This window comes from Pecten maximus, chromosome 18 (genome assembly GCF_902652985.1).
Source record: "Pecten maximus chromosome 18, xPecMax1.1, whole genome shotgun sequence".
Classification (NCBI taxonomy): Eukaryota; Metazoa; Mollusca; class Bivalvia; order Pectinida; family Pectinidae; genus Pecten; species Pecten maximus.
The window spans coordinates 19938773-19956402 of NC_047032.1; the positions used below are offsets into that span (position 1 = coordinate 19938773).

The 17630-nt window shown below is 38.4% G+C and overlaps 1 protein-coding gene across 1 annotated transcript in view; it reads left to right on the forward strand.

Moving 5' to 3' along the window:
- Positions 1–17630, forward strand: part of LOC117316294 (PHD finger protein 20-like protein 1) — a 32625-nt gene that overhangs the window by 11819 nt on the left and 3176 nt on the right. The window contains exons 9-17 of the mRNA XM_033870833.1: positions 4962–5285; positions 8363–8467; positions 9855–9968; positions 12064–12195; positions 12753–13031; positions 13830–13961; positions 14359–14519; positions 16101–16200; positions 17318–17516. Of these exons, the coding sequence (XP_033726724.1) occupies positions 4962–5285; positions 8363–8467; positions 9855–9968; positions 12064–12195; positions 12753–13031; positions 13830–13961; positions 14359–14519; positions 16101–16200; positions 17318–17516 (1546 nt within the window). The remainder of the gene's footprint in view (positions 1–4961; positions 5286–8362; positions 8468–9854; positions 9969–12063; positions 12196–12752; positions 13032–13829; positions 13962–14358; positions 14520–16100; positions 16201–17317; positions 17517–17630) is intronic.

The window sequence follows — 17630 nt, forward strand, 5'->3', positions numbered from 1 at the left end:
ACTGACCTGACAAAGTCCTCACCTTGTTATGTCTGACTGACCTGACAAAGTCCTCACCTTGTTATGTCTGACTGACCTGACAAAGTCCACACCTTGTTGTGTCTGACTGACCTGACAAAGTCCTCACCTTGTTATGTCTGACTGACCTGACAAAGTCCTCACCTTGTTGTGTCTGACTGACCTGACAAAGTCCTCACCTTGTTATGTCTGACTGACCTGACAAAGTCCTCACCTCGTTATGTCTGACTGACCTGACAAAGTCCTCACCTTTAATTATTGTGTCCTACTGACCTGTTAACTTGGCCATCAAGATTTTGAAAAATGAAAGCTAGACTAGAAAAGGAAAAGTTCTTTGCCTATAAAACTGTTGCTATGTTGGTCTATGCCGTTGTTAGACCATGCTGCTTTTCAGTTGCTAGTAAAATTTGAGTATTTGTTATAAATAATAGCCATATAATTTGCCATGAAAACACCTTATGGTTAAAATCTCAAGACAGATACTTTGTACATTCTATGAATTCATTAACTTCCATAATATTAAAACTACTTCGAAATGTCATCTGATCAACATTATTCCCAGATCTTGATTTGTCAGAAATTAAACACTTATCTAAACCAAATAAACCACCTCTAAACTGGCCAAATACTCATGGGCCGTACATGATCATTTTAGAGAAGTTCACTTTATACAATAAAACTATCTGCATTATAGTGGAATGATTTTCATATATGAACTTTGCCATGTAAGAACTGTCATCTGTATCCTTAAGGTGACCTTGACATGGCCTGTAACAATCAGTTTTACTTCAGCCAAAGCCATCACCACTACAGATCATTTGTCATCACCATTTTGACTTCCCTTTGAATTTGACCCTTGATGTCCGCTGACCTCCGCCAGTACAGGCTTGCTTTGTGTGCATAACCTTTTAATGCCAGCATGCATGTCCTAATGTTTATCTCTTATCACCCACAGGGGCATGTCTAGTATATAGGTATTTCTTGCTATTTTTAGGTCACCTTAGACAAAGTCTCAAGTGAACTATTCTAATCGCCTTTTGTCCGTCGTCGTCCGTTGTGCGTCCGTAAACAATTTACATTTTCGACTTCTTCTCCAAAACCCCTTAACCAAATTCAATGAAATTTAATAGGAAGTTTGTATGACTAAAGGTCAACCAAAATTTTAAATTATATGATCCCTACCCCCCAGGGGCCTGAGGGGCGGGGCTAAAAAGGGTCAAATTGTTTTAAAACTTCAAAAATCTTCTTCTCTACTCTCAGATATGGTGGATGGAATCAAACACTTTTCATAAATGGAAGGGTCTTAAGGTGCTTTACCAAAATGGTAAATTTCATGACTCGGGCATCTCACATTTGCCCCTAGGGAGGGGGTAAACTACTATAGTTTATATAGGGAAATCACATTTTTGACTTTTATTTGTTTCATTTCTATTTGAATTCATTCTAATTTGGTTAACATTATCATCTTGGGATGGCAGTTTGATGGTATGCACATGTTGCCCCTGACTGACCCCAGGGGCTGATGGGCGGGGCTAAAAAGGGTCAAATTAACTGAAATTTCAAAAATCTTCTTCTCAAGACCCAAATAAGGTAGAATCAAATACTCTTCATAGATGGAAGGGTCTGATGGTGCGTTACTAAATTTGTGAATTTTATGACCCTGGGGTCACACATTTGCCTCTGGGGAGGGGGTAAATTTTACTATAGTTTGTATTGGGAAATCACATTTTTGACCATGATTTGTTTCATTTCTATTGGAATTCATTCTAATTTGGTTAACATTATCAGCATTGGATGACAGCTTAATGGTATACACATGTTGGCCCTGACTGACCCCTAGGGGTTGATGGGCAGGGCCAAAAAGGGTCAATTAAATTAACTGAAATATTTCAAATATCAGGTGATCGTTAAGGCCCATGGGCCTCTTGTTTAATATGGAGTCCTATTGTAATCTGCCATCTGTACTGTAATAAGCCGGGGGGGGGGGGGGGGGGGGTAAAACATCAGCTCAAATTCAAAGTAGGATGCAGACTTATTGTTATTGCTGTAGCACAATGAAATAGCATTAATTAGCATTCTGAATTACTAAACTGCAAGTGTTGGCTTATGTTCGAGATAGAATAAGGTAAGAAGGACATTGTAACAGTTTTTTACATTCTTTATAATAATTTTTATGACTTCAATCCCTGGATATGAGTGAGGGAAATCAATATTTATCTATATATATATATAATATGTAATATTTTTAATGTATTATTTACATTGAAATGAGGTTTGCTTAATTATACCCCCCGCAAGTTAGGGGGGTATACTAGAATCAGGTTGTCCGTCCGTCTGTAGAAACAACGATATGTACCGGCTACTCCTCCTAAACTACTGAGGGAATTTCAACAAAACTTTATGGAAATAACCTTTATACATTGTATAGATGTGCGTCATCTATATCATGTTGTAATTTTGTGGTTACTATGGTAACCAGGTCACTCTACTTCGTTTTTTGGGTGAGTCTGTAGACACAACGATGTACCGGCTACTCTTCCTAAACTACTGAGGGAATTCCAATGAAACTTTATGGCAATAACCCTTATACATTGTAGATGTGCGTAATCTATATCATGTTGTAATTAACCAGGTCACTACACTTCGTTTTTTGGGTGAGGGGGAATTTTGTCCAGTCAACTCCTCATAAACCTGTGAACTGCTTCAAGTCAAACTACTCAGGAGTGATGGGGACCATATGTAAATGTGCATGTATGATATTTCTCTACAGAATTTTTGGTTTCCATGGTTACCAGGTTTCAATACCCATATTCTTGTGGAAAACTTTGTCAAGACAACTCGGACAACTCGTATATGGCTATCAACCGATTTCATTTGAAATACACAGGAATGTTAGGGACTCATAATGTGTACATATGTATTCAAGTTTTTCAACCATAAATTTAGGTTGCCGTAGTAACCCCTTCACTAAAAACAGGTTTTTGTTGGAAAATCTTCACCAGAGGGGCGGTGGTGGGGCGGGGGTATGAGTTGGCCCTCTGGACGACAGTTCTAGTTTTTAGCCCACCATCATCAGATGGTGGGCTATTCAAATCGCCCTGCGTCCGTGGTCCGTGGTCCGTCCCTCCGTCCGTCCGTCCGTCCGTAAACAATTCTTGTTATCGCTAATCCTCAGAAAGTACTGAAGGGATCTTTCTCAAATTTCATATGTAGGTTCCCCTTGGTGCCTAGTTATGCATATTGCATTTTGAGACCAATCGGAAAACAAGATGGCCGACAGGCAGCCATCTTGGATTTTGACAATTGAAGTTTGTTATCGCTATTTCTCAGAAAGTACTGAAGGGATCTTTCTCAAATTTAATATGTAGGTTCCTCTTGGTGCCTAGTTATGCATATTGCATTTTGAGACCAATCGGAAAACAAGATGGCCGACAGGCAGCCATCTTGGATTTTGACAATTGAAGTTTGTTATCGCTATTTCTCAGAAAGTACTGAAGGGATCTTTCTCAAATTTAATATGTAGGTTCCTCTTGGTGCCTAGTTATGCATATTGCATTTTGAGACCAATCGGAAAACAAGATGGCCGACAGGCAGCCATCTTGGATTTTGACAATTGAAGTTTGTTATCGCTATTTCTCAGAAAGTACTGAAGGGATCTTTCTCAAATTTAATATGTAGGTTCCTCTTGGTGCCTAGTTATGCATATTGCATTTTGAGACCGATCGGAAAACAAGATGGCCGACAGACAGCCATCTTGGATTTTGACAATTGAAGTTTGTTATCGCTATTTCTCAGAAAGTAATGAAGGGATCTTTCTCAAATTTCATATGCAGGTTCCCCTCGGTGCCTAGTTATGCATATTGCATTTTGAGACTGATCAGAAAACAACATGGCCGACAGGCAGCCATCTTGGATTTTGACAATTGAAGTTTGTTATCGCTGTTTTCTCAGAAAGTACTGAAGGGATCTTTCTCAAATTTCATATGTAGGTTCCTCTTGGTGCCTTGTTATGCATATTGCATTTTGAGACTGATCAGAAAACAACATGGCCGACAGGCAGCCATCTTGGATTTTGACAATTGAAGTTTGTTATCGCTATTTCTCAGAAAGCACTGAAGGGATCTTTCTGAAATTTCATTTGCAGGTTCCCCTCGGTGCCTAGTTATGCATATTGCATTTTGTGACTAATCAGAAAACAACATGGTCGACAGGCAGCCATCTTGGATTTTGACAATTGAAGTTTGTTATCGCTATTTCTGAGAAAGTACTGAAGGGATCTTTCTCAAATTTCATATGTAGGTTCCCCTCAGTGCCTAGTTTTTCATATTGGGACCAATCCGAAAACAACATGGCCGACAGACAGCCATTATCGCTAAATCTTAAATTTTATATATATAGGTTCCCCTTGTTTGAAAAGTACTAGAGGGCTGTTTCTGAATTTACACAGATTAGTAAGACTTAGAGGAAGGGAAAAGTAGAGAAAAGATCAATCTGACATAGAACCTATAAAGATCATTCAATGGTGGGCGCCAAGATCCCTCTGGGATCTCTTGTTATTAATACACTACCGTTCTCAGCTAATATTGAAAAGTGAAATGAAAAATAATTCTTTAAAACTATGAATTTGTGCTTTTGGACACATTTTGTTAACCATATTTGAATGAAATGTTGCATTACCTTTCTAACAACGTTTTTCCCTGTAAAATTAACATGAAATTTAGTTTTATTTTCAATATCTGAAAATAGTGTATACTGAACAATTATTGCACTATAGCACTAACAAATGTTTAGGGAAGTATGTGTATTTTTACATAAATTATTCACAGTTTAGGTCCACATGAGGATATGCTAAATTTTCTTTATGAGTAGATAAATGAAGGAAGTTAAAAGACTTCTCTATTTGCCTGCCCTGAATGATGTATTATGACTGCTTCAAAATTCAGAACCTGGAATCACAGAGGAAAAGCCGCAGCAGAAAGAGAGCACAAAACAGACACCAAGGAAAAGACCTTCAGCAGAGGGCACAAAAAAGAAAAGGAGAGAGACGACAGATGGTCAGCCCGGAAAACGAAACAAAGAGACGGGCATTGTACGGAAACGCAGTGCCAGTACCACTGTATCTAAGAAGAAGTTGATCGTAGCAGGGTCATTTTTTGCACGAAGAGAACGTTCCGACTCGGACTCTGTAAGTGTGAAGTCTTCATCTGGTGGAGCAGGCTCACCTTACACTGGGGAGACTGCTGATAGGACTCCACTAAAGGTCAGGGGTTAAGGTCAGGGGTATCATTGACCTCGTCATCTTTCTCTTTTAATAGGCACTTAATCATAGTCATTTTTTTGAGTCTTGGTTTCTCTCACAATGCTTTTCCAGTAGGAATTACTCAAATTTTGAGTGCACACTCTGTCTCGTAGTGTTAGATTCCTTAAAAAGTTTGGAAAACATTGTTTTGGACTCGCATGAAAAAATCTTACAAAATGTACTGAACTACTGGTAATTCATTAAAACCAGCACAGATGTTTTAGTTACATGATAGATGCTCAGAACTTTTGGGTTTTATTTACAAGCTGGTAATCATGTTTTTTCCTGGGAATGTTTTTTTCCTTTTTTGATTTTAATTTATTTAGCCCTATGACAGAAAGATGAGGGGAGAGGTCACTTACTTGGTGTTGTGAAGTACGTTTTTGTATTGCATGAAAGTCGTCATCAACATAAAATTATATACACATAAGTTATTTGTTGATGTTGATATAGTATCATCAGTAACACACGGTCATACACAGAAGTCAGGACAGTGGGTTACTGACCATGCTGATATAGTATCGTATGTAACCCACGGTCAGGCACGGTCACCCATGGTCAAGCACAGCAGTCAGGACAGTGGGTTACTGACCATGCTGATATAGTATCGTATGTAACCCACGGTCAGGCACGGTCACCCATGGTCAAGCACAGCAGTCAGGACAGTGGGTTACTGACCATGCTGATATAGTATCGTATGTAACCTACGGTCACGCACGGTCACCCATGGTCAAGCACAGCAGTCAGGACAGTGGGTTACTAACTATGCTGATATAGTATCGTATGTAACCTACGGTCACGCACGGTCACCCATGGTCAAGCACAGCAGTCAGGACTGTGGGTTACTGACCATGCTGATATAGTATCGTATGTAACCCACGGTCACCCACGGCCAAGCACAGCAGTCAGGACAGTGGGTTACTGACCATGCTGATATAGTATCGTATGTAACCCACGGTCACTCACGGCCAAGCACAGCAGTCAGGACAGTGGGTTACTGACCATGCTGATATAGTATCGTATGTAACCTACGGTCAGGCACGGCCAAGCACAGCAGTCTGGACAGTGGGTTACTGACCATGCTGATATAGTATCGTATGTAACCCACGGTCACCCACGGCCAAGCACAGCAGTCAGGACAGTGGGTTACTGACCATGCTGATATAGTATCGTATGTAACCCACGGTCACCCACGGCCAAGCACAGCAGTCAGGACAGTGGGTTACTGACCATGCTGATATAGTATCGTATGTAACCCACGGTCACCCACGGCCAAGCACAGCAGTCAGGACAGTGGGTTACTGACCATGCTGATAAAGTATCATCAGTAACACAGAACACAGAAGTGAGGTCTGTGGGTTACTGAACATGTTGATATACGTAGGATTTATTTACCTGACGGTGACCTAATATCTAGGCTGCCATCTTTTGTTAAATTCTGTCCTGTAAGGGTTAAACAGCGTAAATTACTAGTATTTACAGGTAACTATAAAACTGTAATAAATTTGAAGATTATTAGGTCCTATCTCTGAAGTTAGAATTAAGCTATATACAGAAAAATGTATACAGTAGCAGTCTACAACATGTAATACAATAAGGAAGAGGTCAAGCTACATACAGTAAAACATTGTTATAACGAATCCCAAGGGGACCAACTGAATCAGTTTGTTATATTGATAGTTCATATTACGTGTATTACAAATTTTATTGTTTTTTTCCTAAAAACTTCGCTGTATGAAAATATTAAAATAAAATTACAAGCAAGTACAAATAAAAGCGATTCAATTATTTTAAGTCAGTTATAATTTTCTGCCGAAACTTTTCGTGTGAGGCAAGTGTGTACAAAGTACTAAAAACATCTGACATATCATTTTGGGACTCCAGAAAATGGCTTATCTCGTGTAAATAATCACTCGCCGTAGCACCACTGATTACGGAATGTTCCTCCTCTGTCTCTATTTTCTCCTCGTCTTCACTGTCCAAAACGTTCTTAATGTCTTTTACAATATCTGCATCAATACTGACGAAATCGGTCGCAGTGACCTTTACCCCGGAAGCCTCGTTTTCACTAGCTCTCAATCGCTTGATGATAAAGCCATTGCTAAGCATACATGTACTGTGTACACACTAATTAGACATCTAAGAATGGATTAACAACTTGACATAAACATCGACAAAACAACTCACTTTATTCAGAGGTCATCGAAAACATAACTCACTGATTCAATAGCCGTACAAATATATACCCTGAAACATGCCCTCGGGTGCCTATCGATAACACAGTCTTGATCACCAGGGCATGACTCCGTCTTCGGAGATGAGTTCGTACTATAGTGTTAAAATAACATGGAATTTCAGCCGACAGGACCGCTAAATTGGTTCGTTATAGACAATATTTCGCTATGTGAAATTCGCAATATTATTATACAGGGTTTTCAATAAAAATATTTGTAAAAGGCTACAAATTAATAGTAACAGGTATACATGTATCTGAGGTTTACGATAATATGTTTTTAGACATTTTTTAAAAAGTGAATTAAGTCACTTGAACCGGCCAAATCACCATTCTAACCGGTCAATTTGGCCGGCAACCGGTTCTAAATGAAAACACTGAATATAATTACAGAATTACATAGAAGTAAGAGGGAGAATAGCTGGGGAATCGGAATCAGTTCGCAATATCCATAAAATCGCTATAAGCGTGTTCTTACTAAACGTGTTTTACTGTATAGGTCAAAAAGAGTGTACATATCATGATACAGAATTCTATATCATGCAAAGGTTGATGTCACAATGTCCTCATGTCACTCATAAATTGATGTCATTCTCAGTCTGGCATTTAAATGTTATTCTTGGAATGATAATGTCAAAATGTCTACGTTAATGTTAGATTCCTGGGTAGGTGACACAATGTCTGGTATCTTAAATTTTAATTCAAGTGACCATTATCTACTTCAATATTTAATTCCTTGGTAGAATTGTTACAATGTCTGTGTCGTATCATTTCCAGGTAGATGCTCATCATGGTGTCTGTGTTGTTTACAGGTCGAAGTCAAGCCTCTGATCCCACCTGTGACCAAACCAGCTACCCTAGTGTGGTAGGTCCGGAACCTGCGCCTGTCCCGGCCTCTCCAACAACTACATCATCAGGTTAGCACAAAGACAGGTGTTAATGCCTCCAGTGTTTATTCTAAAGTTCTAAAAGACCCTGAGGTACTTATCACTGGTCAGCAGGTTCCTGCTATGGGATGACTTGAAATTTCCTCATATCAATGACCTTGACTTGTGTTCAAAGTCACAGGTGTAAGATATATTAAAAACTTCAATTTTCTTCTTTTCAAGTTCTAGACAAACTATATGCATAATATTTTTCAGCAGGTAACAAGGATTGAGTGCTATAAAGATAAAGCATACAAATGACCTTAGCCTGTTTTCAAGGTCACCATTGTGAAATATTAAATATGTGATCATGTACACTATGTATACTACACAGGATCAACAAAATACTTAACATCAAGCTTCACATAACTTAATTTTAATAATGGGCTTCACATTGATTATGTTTGATTTGTTAATAAGAGCACCAACAGAGGTTATTTTTAGAATTTCAATACCACTAACCGACTTGGACAATACATCAGTGAATCAAATTGCCTCTGTTAGAAATATTGTATCAAACATTATTGATATATTACAGTCAACATGAAGATTTGTTAGAAATATTGTATCAAACATTATTGATATATTACAGTCAACATGAAGATTTGTTAGAAATATTGTATCAAACATTATTGATATATTACAGTCAACATGAAGATTTGTTAGAAATATTGTATCAAACATTATTGATATATTACAGTCAACATGAAGATTTGTTAGAAATATTGTATCAAACATTATTGATATTGTCAACATGAAGATTGAAAATAGTTATTTTGCCACAATTCCTTACTGACTATGTGAGTGGTTCAGGCCCTCTGGGCCTCTTGTTGTTATGGAGATATAACATACAAAAAATCCAATATCAAATTATGTAGTGAATAAGATTATGATTTTTTGTAGGAAAACTTTTTTTGCTCAGATATCAATGGGGTGCAGTCAAATGAGAGCATCCAACTTAATTTTTTCTTACATTGACATGTAGAAAGTGGTCTCATTAAGAGGTTTTGCGGACTTGACCTATGCAGTCATCATTAGGATGGTGAGAGTTTGCATAAAAGTTGTGCTGGCCCAAACATCAAAACTTTGCAGTCAAAACTGATTAAAAAATAATCATTCAATTAGGAATTTTTTGGAAAAATTTTGCATTTAGTTCCATCTCATTCAGAGGGAGAATGAGTGTTTAACAAAAATGTTTCTTGAGTAAATGAAAGCCAATGGAAATTCTGATGTGAACAATACTTTTTCTTTGCAGCATCTCACTCTCTAGGATTATGTCATTTTGTAGAGGGAGGAGTATTTCACAAAAATATTTCTTGAGTAAGTGAAAGCCACTGAAAAATCTGAATAAGATATAAACAATACTTTTTCTCTGTAGCATCTCACTCTCTGCCTGGCACTCCAAAGCAGCCCCTCCCACAGAAACCAGATCCTACATCTGTGGTCAGTGTTAACGTTGATGTCGTTCCTGGCCCAGCAGTTGTCGTCAAACGTAAGCATGCTCATAGCAGAAAGACAATTGTACTGCTGTAACCATATTATTTACCAGTATCACCATTATTTACCAGTATCATCACCATTATTTACCAGTATCACCATTATTTACCAGTATTACCATTATTAGGTCATCTGACCCGTCGTCGTGCGCCGTGCGTCGTGCGCCGTGCGTAAACTTTTCACATTTCAAACTTCTTCTCCAGTTCCACCAGCGCTATTAAACTGAAACTTGCCTGAAATGATCCTGAGATGGCCCTGACCAAGTGTTGTTATTTATCGGGTCGGTCCGAAATCCAAGATGGCCGCCATTTTGAAAACACATTTTAAACTTCTTCTCATGTTCCACCAGTGCTATTGGGCTGAAATTTGCCTGAAATGATCCTGATATGATGCCGACCAAGTGTTGTTATTTTTCGGGTCGGTCCGAAATCCAAGATGGCCGCCGTGGCCACCATATTGAAAAACACATTTTAAACTTCTTCTCCAGTTCCACCAGTGCTATTGAACTGAAACTTGCCTGAAATGATCCTGATATGATCCTGACAAAGTGTTGTTATTTTTCGGGTCGGTCCGAAATCCAAGATGGCTGCCATAGCCGCCATCTTGAAAAACACATTTTAAACTTCTTCTCCAGTTCCACCAGTGCTATTAAGCTGAAACTTGCTTGAAATGATCCTGATATGATGCCGACCAAGTGTTGTTATTTTTCAGGTCGGTCCGAAATCCAAGATGGCCGCCGTGGCCGCCATCTGAAAAACACATTTAAACTTCTTCTCCAGTTCCACCAGTGCTTTTAAGCCGAAACTTGCCTGAAATGATCCTGATATGATGCCGACCAAGTGTTGTTATTTTTCGGGTCGGTCCGAAATCCAAGATGGCCACCGTGGCTGCCATCTTGAAAAACACATTTTAAACTTCTTCTCCAGTTCCACCAGTGCTATTAAGCTGAAACTTGCCTGAAATGATCCTGATATGATGCCGACCAAGTGTTGTTATTTTTCGGGTTGGTCTGAAATACAAGATGGCCACCATGGCAGCCATCTTGAAAAACACATTTTAAACGTCTTCTCTAGTTCCACTGGTGCCTTTGAGTTGGAAATTGGTGAGGATTTTAAGGAAGGAGTGCCAACAAAGTGTTAATATTTTTCCGCCTCATAAAATCATTGACTTGGCAGCCATGGCGGCCATTTGTAACATGATTGTGCAATCATGGTTATCCTGAACAATGCCTATTTTAAACTTCTTCTCAAATTCCCCCAATGGGATTCAGCTGTAACTTACCAGAAATGATCCTGAGATGGCCCTAACCAAGTGTTGTTATTGATTGGGTCGGTCAGAAATCCAAGATGGCCACCATGGCAAACGGTGCCACTATATACTTGCTACAGAGAATACATACTACAATTATATAAGGTTTTTAATTTAGAGTCAGATGACCGTTAAGGCCCCTGGGCCTCTTGTTTACCAGTATCACCATTATTTACCAGTATCACCATTATTTACCTGTATTACCATTATTTATCAGTATCACCATTATTTACCAGTATCACCATTATTTACCAGTATCACCATTATTTACCAGTATTACCATTATTTACCAGTATTACCATTATTTACCTGTATTACCATTATTTACCAGTATCACCATTATTTATCAGTATCACCATTATTTATCAGTATCACCATTATTTACCTGTATCACCATTATTTACCAGTATTACCATTATTTACCAGTATCACCATTATTTACCAGTATTACCATTATTTACCAGTATTACCATTATTTACCAGTATTACCATTATTTACCAGTATTACCATTATTTACCAGTATCACCATTATTTACCAGTATCACCATTATTTACCAGTATTACCATTATTTATCAGTATTACCATTATCATAATTATATGATGTACTGTGATATATATATAAAAGATATCATTCCATGCTATTGGTATTACAATGAAGGTCTGAAGTACCATGACAGACACCAATTCCACTAAATTGATTCCTTAACATCTATCAGCTCAATTGTCTTTTATTGCTTTAATATGGGGACTTTACTAGAGTCATTCTTACCTCCTATGTAGGTGAGAAAAAGGCCAAGAAGCGCACAGCCTCCCCATCTATATCGGAGACCAGCAGCACTAGTGAGTCACAGACTGAGGTCATCGAGGGAACGCCGGTCAGGAAACGAAGCCGCTCCAAGGAAAAGGAGAAAGGTATACAGACATAACAAGTCTGTAAAAATAAGTCTGTTGTAAGAGCAACTTCTACACTGAGAGTTAGGTTAAACTATGTTGAAATAAGTCAGAAAATACAGCAACCTTTACACTGACAGTTAACTATCTGTATATCTATAAAACAACCTATATGTGAGGCCCCAACCATGTATACATCATAGATGACGATTTTAACATTGGCTGATAACATATATTAATGGTGGGGCCCCAACCATGTATATACATCACAGATGACGATTTTAATATTGGCTGATAACATATATAGATAGTGGGGCCCCAACCATGTACATATCACAGATGACGATTCTAACTTTGGCTGATACAATATGTAACATATATAAATTGTGGGGCCCCAACCTTGTACACATACAAGGTCCATGATTCTAATTTCTTACTTTCTCCTACAAATGTACTTACTGTTTATCTATCTTGAAATTAAAAACAAAAATTTTAGTACAACAGAGATACTGTATTATTGAAATTAAGATTTAGGTATAAAAAGTGGAATAAATGATGTGTTTTTTCTGTCATCCCAGTAGCACCTGTTCCTGTGAGCCAGCTGTCTCCGAGTATATCTCCTGCTTCACAGCCTCAGTCTCAAGGGGCTGTCCCTCCTGTTGTCACTGGAGTACCCAAGAAAGCCTTCATCATAGAACAGGACCATAATCATTTCAAGTGTGTGTTTGAAGGTTGTAACAAGGCTTTCCGTAAGGAGAATCTTCTAGACAGTCACATCAAATATTATCATTGTGATGGCACCAAGAAGCCAACTTTGCCTCAACCTGCACGCAAACGTCGCAAGACTACCAGTATCTGTAAGTACATACGCAAACGTCGCAAGACTACCAGTGTCTGTAAGTACATATGCAAACGTCGCAAGACTACCAGTATCTGTAAGTACATATGCAAACGTCGCAAGACTACCAGTATCTGTAAGTACATACGCAAACGTCGCAAGACTACCAGTGTCTGTAAGTACATATGCAAACGTCGCAAGACTACCAGTGTCTGTAAGTACATATGCAAACGTCGCAAGACTACCAGTGTCTGTAAGTACATACGCAAACGTCGCAAGACTACCAGTATCTGTAAGTACATATGCAAACGTCGCAAGACTACCAGTGTCTGTAAGTACATACGCAAACGTCGCAAGACTGCCAGTATCTGTAAGTACATATGCAAACGTCGCAAGACTACCAGTGTCTGTAAGTACATACCTAATAGGTTTTAATGAGGGGCCACGATAGCTCAGTTAATTAGAGCACTGGCCACCTAACCTTGGGTTAAGATCAGGTGCATGTTTAGACACTCCATACTAGTGTAGGTTTGTGTATCTCAGGAAGCTGAGAAATGGCCACGGCCGTGTCCTAAGGCAAGACTATGGATATTAAATCTGGTTATGTGATCATCTTGGCTGTTTACCTCCGGACACAACAATGGCCACTAAATACAGGATGAGATAACAACTAGGGCCAGATTTTAGTGACCACTGGCCTCATTAGACAGGTGATCACAAGTTAATTACATAGTATTTTCCATTGGGCGGACCACAGACAAGGTGACCATTCAAGCAGGTTTGACTGTATAACCTCTCAATTATTCTCACATTACAGGTTCCACAGATTCAGATGTCTCCTCTTCCTCCAAACAGACAACACCAGTCAGTAAAACACACCCGCTGGACAGTGGAGCCCTGCCTTCAACACCCGATGTCCAAGACTGTGTCACTGTGGATATTGTGGAAGGTATATCTTAACATGTAGTGTCTCACATTTTTCACAGGATGATCTTGTTGTTAGGGAAGAGATTTATAAATTATCTTTAATCCCCTAAGGGGTCAGACAAGGGATCTCATCCTGATGGGGGGAGATTCTTAAGTTGTGAGTCATGCTAAAATTAATTTTATCATACAAGACTTAAAACATGTCCCTTTGTCTAAACTAATATTGAATCTAAATATAAATGCTCAAATTTTAGCCAATGGCAACGCCAATACTTCTCTAAGGGCTTTAACTTCATGAATCTGGAATTGAAGGGGAAATAATTTGCCTTCAAGATTAAAAATGAATTTTGGATGATGTTGGTCACATGAAAGTTCAGCTAGTAGTAACTTAACAGACAACTTGCTTTGATATTAAACAGATGATATTGATGTCAAAACAGTCGACCTCAAACACCAGAGAACCTGTAGCCAGGATACCACGGCAACCGAGGAGTCCATAGAGACGGAGGATGAGCTTAGCAAGGACGAGGTGGTCAACTGTATCTGTTTGTTTAATGAGGAAAATGGACTCATGATCCAGGTAAACCCCAGTGTAACAAGGGAGACAACCTATGTCCTGGCTTGAAATAAAGCAAGAAAGAAAACTGACAACCCAAATTTGTCAGAAGTCTATTAGGGATGATATTTTATCACATAACTGGCCTGTTTTACTGTACAATTTTTGTATGTCCAGGTCATACATTTTGTAAGGCACTTGTGTAGTTATAACACTATTGTGACATCTATTAAATGATGTCACACACAATTTGAAAAAAAAAAAAAAAAAATGCCTTTTTCGGCATAGCCGTATAATATTCTTTTGGCCCCTGATATGACGCGACAGGTGGTGTTACTGGTCAAGATGAAGTATGTGATTGGTCAATGTAGCGGTAGATGCAAAATGCAGATATGCAGCTAAAAACGAAACAAAGTTAAGATTGAATGCAAGCTGAATAAGTGGATGTATCTTTTCAAACGACACATTAATAAAATTATATTCCTGATTCAAATGCTGTCTTATTATCACCAAAAATGATTCAAAGCAGTTTTACATTATATCTACCAGCATTAAAACTATGCCGTTTATCTTTTTTAAAGATATTTCTTGTTTCTCAATAACATGAGTTATGTGATAGATAGAATTTAACAGTTGTGTCAACATAATGTATTAATAGAATTTATGGAACTTTAATTGATAACCTCACCACCCAGGTATATAATTATGTGTTAAGAGTTAATTGTTAGCCCTACTGATTACAACAGGACCTGATGATGAGGATAGGTGAAGATAACCTTTCTGTATTACAGTGTGATGTTTGTATGATGTTATGAGTCTGAGGAGGCCGGGTTAAGATAACCTTTCTGTATTACAGTGTGATGTTTGTATGATGTAATGAGTCTGAGGAGGCCGGGTTAAGGTAACCTTTCTACATTACAGTGTGATGTTTGTATGATGTAATGAGTCTGAGGAGGCCGGGTTAAGATAACCTTTCTGTATTACAGTGTGATGTTTGTATGATGTAATGAGTCTGAGGAGGCCGGGTTAAGATAACCTTTCTACATTACAATGTGATGTTTGTCTATGATGTAATGAGTGTGAGGAGGCCGGGTTAAGATAACCTTTCTACATTACAGTGTGATGTTTGTATGATGTAATTAGTCTGAGGAGGCCGGGTTAAGATAACCTTTCTACATTACAGTGTGATGTTTGTCTATGATGTTATGAGTCTGAGGAGGCCGGGTTAAGATAACCTTTCTACATTACAGTGTGATGTTTGTATGATGTTATGAGTCTGAGGAGGCCGGGTTAAGATAACCTTTCTACATTACAGTGTGATGTTTGTATGATGTAATTAGTCTGAGGAGGCCGGGTTAAGATAACCTTTCTATATTACAGTGTGATGTTTGTATGATGTAATGAGTCTGAGGAGGCCGGGTTAAGATAACCTTTCTACATTACAGTGTGATGTTTGTCTATGATGTTATGAGTCTGAGGAGGCCGGGTTAAGGTAACCTTTCTACATTACAGTGTGATGTTTGTATGATGTAATGAGTCTGAGGAGGCCGGGTTAAAGTAACCTTTCTACATTACAGTGGTTAAGGTATTCTTTCTATATTTCAGTGTGATGTTTGTCTGTGCTGGCAGCATGCTGTCTGTTTTGACCTGACCGTTGAGACCTTACCTAAGAAATACATCTGTTTTGTGTGCTCAGACCCGACAGGTAAAATGATGAACAAGCTTAAGACAATTATAATACAGTAGATTGTTGTATACGACATATCAAAACAAAAGCTACCCTCCACACCGTAAGTTTACATATTGTTATGCCATCACATATATATAATAAGAACATCATAATGGCACAAATTAGATTGTGTCCCTGTAGAGGATATGCAGTGTTCTACTGTTTTCAAATAGTTCAGTTATTGCTCAGGTTGTTTTGAGTTGATGCTTTGTTGTCTGTAAAATACAAATGACTACTTTGTATGGATGTAAAAGATCTATTGCTACACTGTATAATAATCAAAGTTGACTCATTTTTAGATTCAGAGGTCAAAATTCGAGATCTACTGTTCAGGTCATATAGCAAAATTGTTTTCAGCAGGAAATGATAGTTGACCAAACCTAACGTATTGGTACATCTACCTGTTTCTGTTTCGTAAGGCTATGCACTATAGCGTATTGATTGTTTTGAGTCCAGGGGACAAAGGCCAAGGTCATTTTTGTGTCGCCTGCAAAGAGACATATAGGTTCAATGTATCACTATGTCAGTGTCGGGAGCGTCCGCACAGAGATTTCCATGCAATAACTTTTGTTCCCTTGGGTGGATCAAATTTTAACTTCATGGAGAACTTCCTATACCAAAGGTGCTTGCTTGGGATTGCTTTTCATATCTGAAGATCAAAGGTCAAGGTCCCCGAAAGATCCTGCTCTGTATTGCTAAATTTCGATCATATTTGAGTGATGCTGGTCTTGCTTACCTGGTACTTTTAACATTATTTCTTGATGTGAAAAATATATATTTTCATAATCACCCAACATGCTGAGCAGGCGACACATCCACTTCTGTGGAATTCTTCTTGGTCGTAAATATATTACTTCAAAGATTTACCGAGTTGTAAGAGAATGTTTTTTTCTGGCTGTTCAACTGACCAATATATCAAGGTATGAAGTGCTTAATGCACAGGCATGAGTTCCATATGTGAGATGGTATCGCTGTATCTGAATGTACTAACATTTTCTATATTTCAAATTTAAAGAAAATAAATAATAAGAAACTTTCAATGACCAGAACACATCATTCTAGATTTCTTGTTTATTTGAACATTTGTTTACAGGTGTGAGAGAAAGCTGTAGATACATTCATGAACAAGATTGGATCAAACATGGAATTCTGACCAAGTTTGGATTTCTGAACTATCAAGAGCGTGATATTCGGAGAACAGGGACCATCCAGGCGACCTGTGGTCTGGTATCCGATATCCACAACATTAACACAGTGCTACACAGTCTCAAGGAGGAAATCAAACTGTCCAGGTAATAACTATTTTAGTACACTGGCCTCGTCTGTCAATACACACAATATATAATGATTATAAATTTGGTGTATTGACAGATGAGGTAATAGTGGTCTTAATAAGGAAACCATTC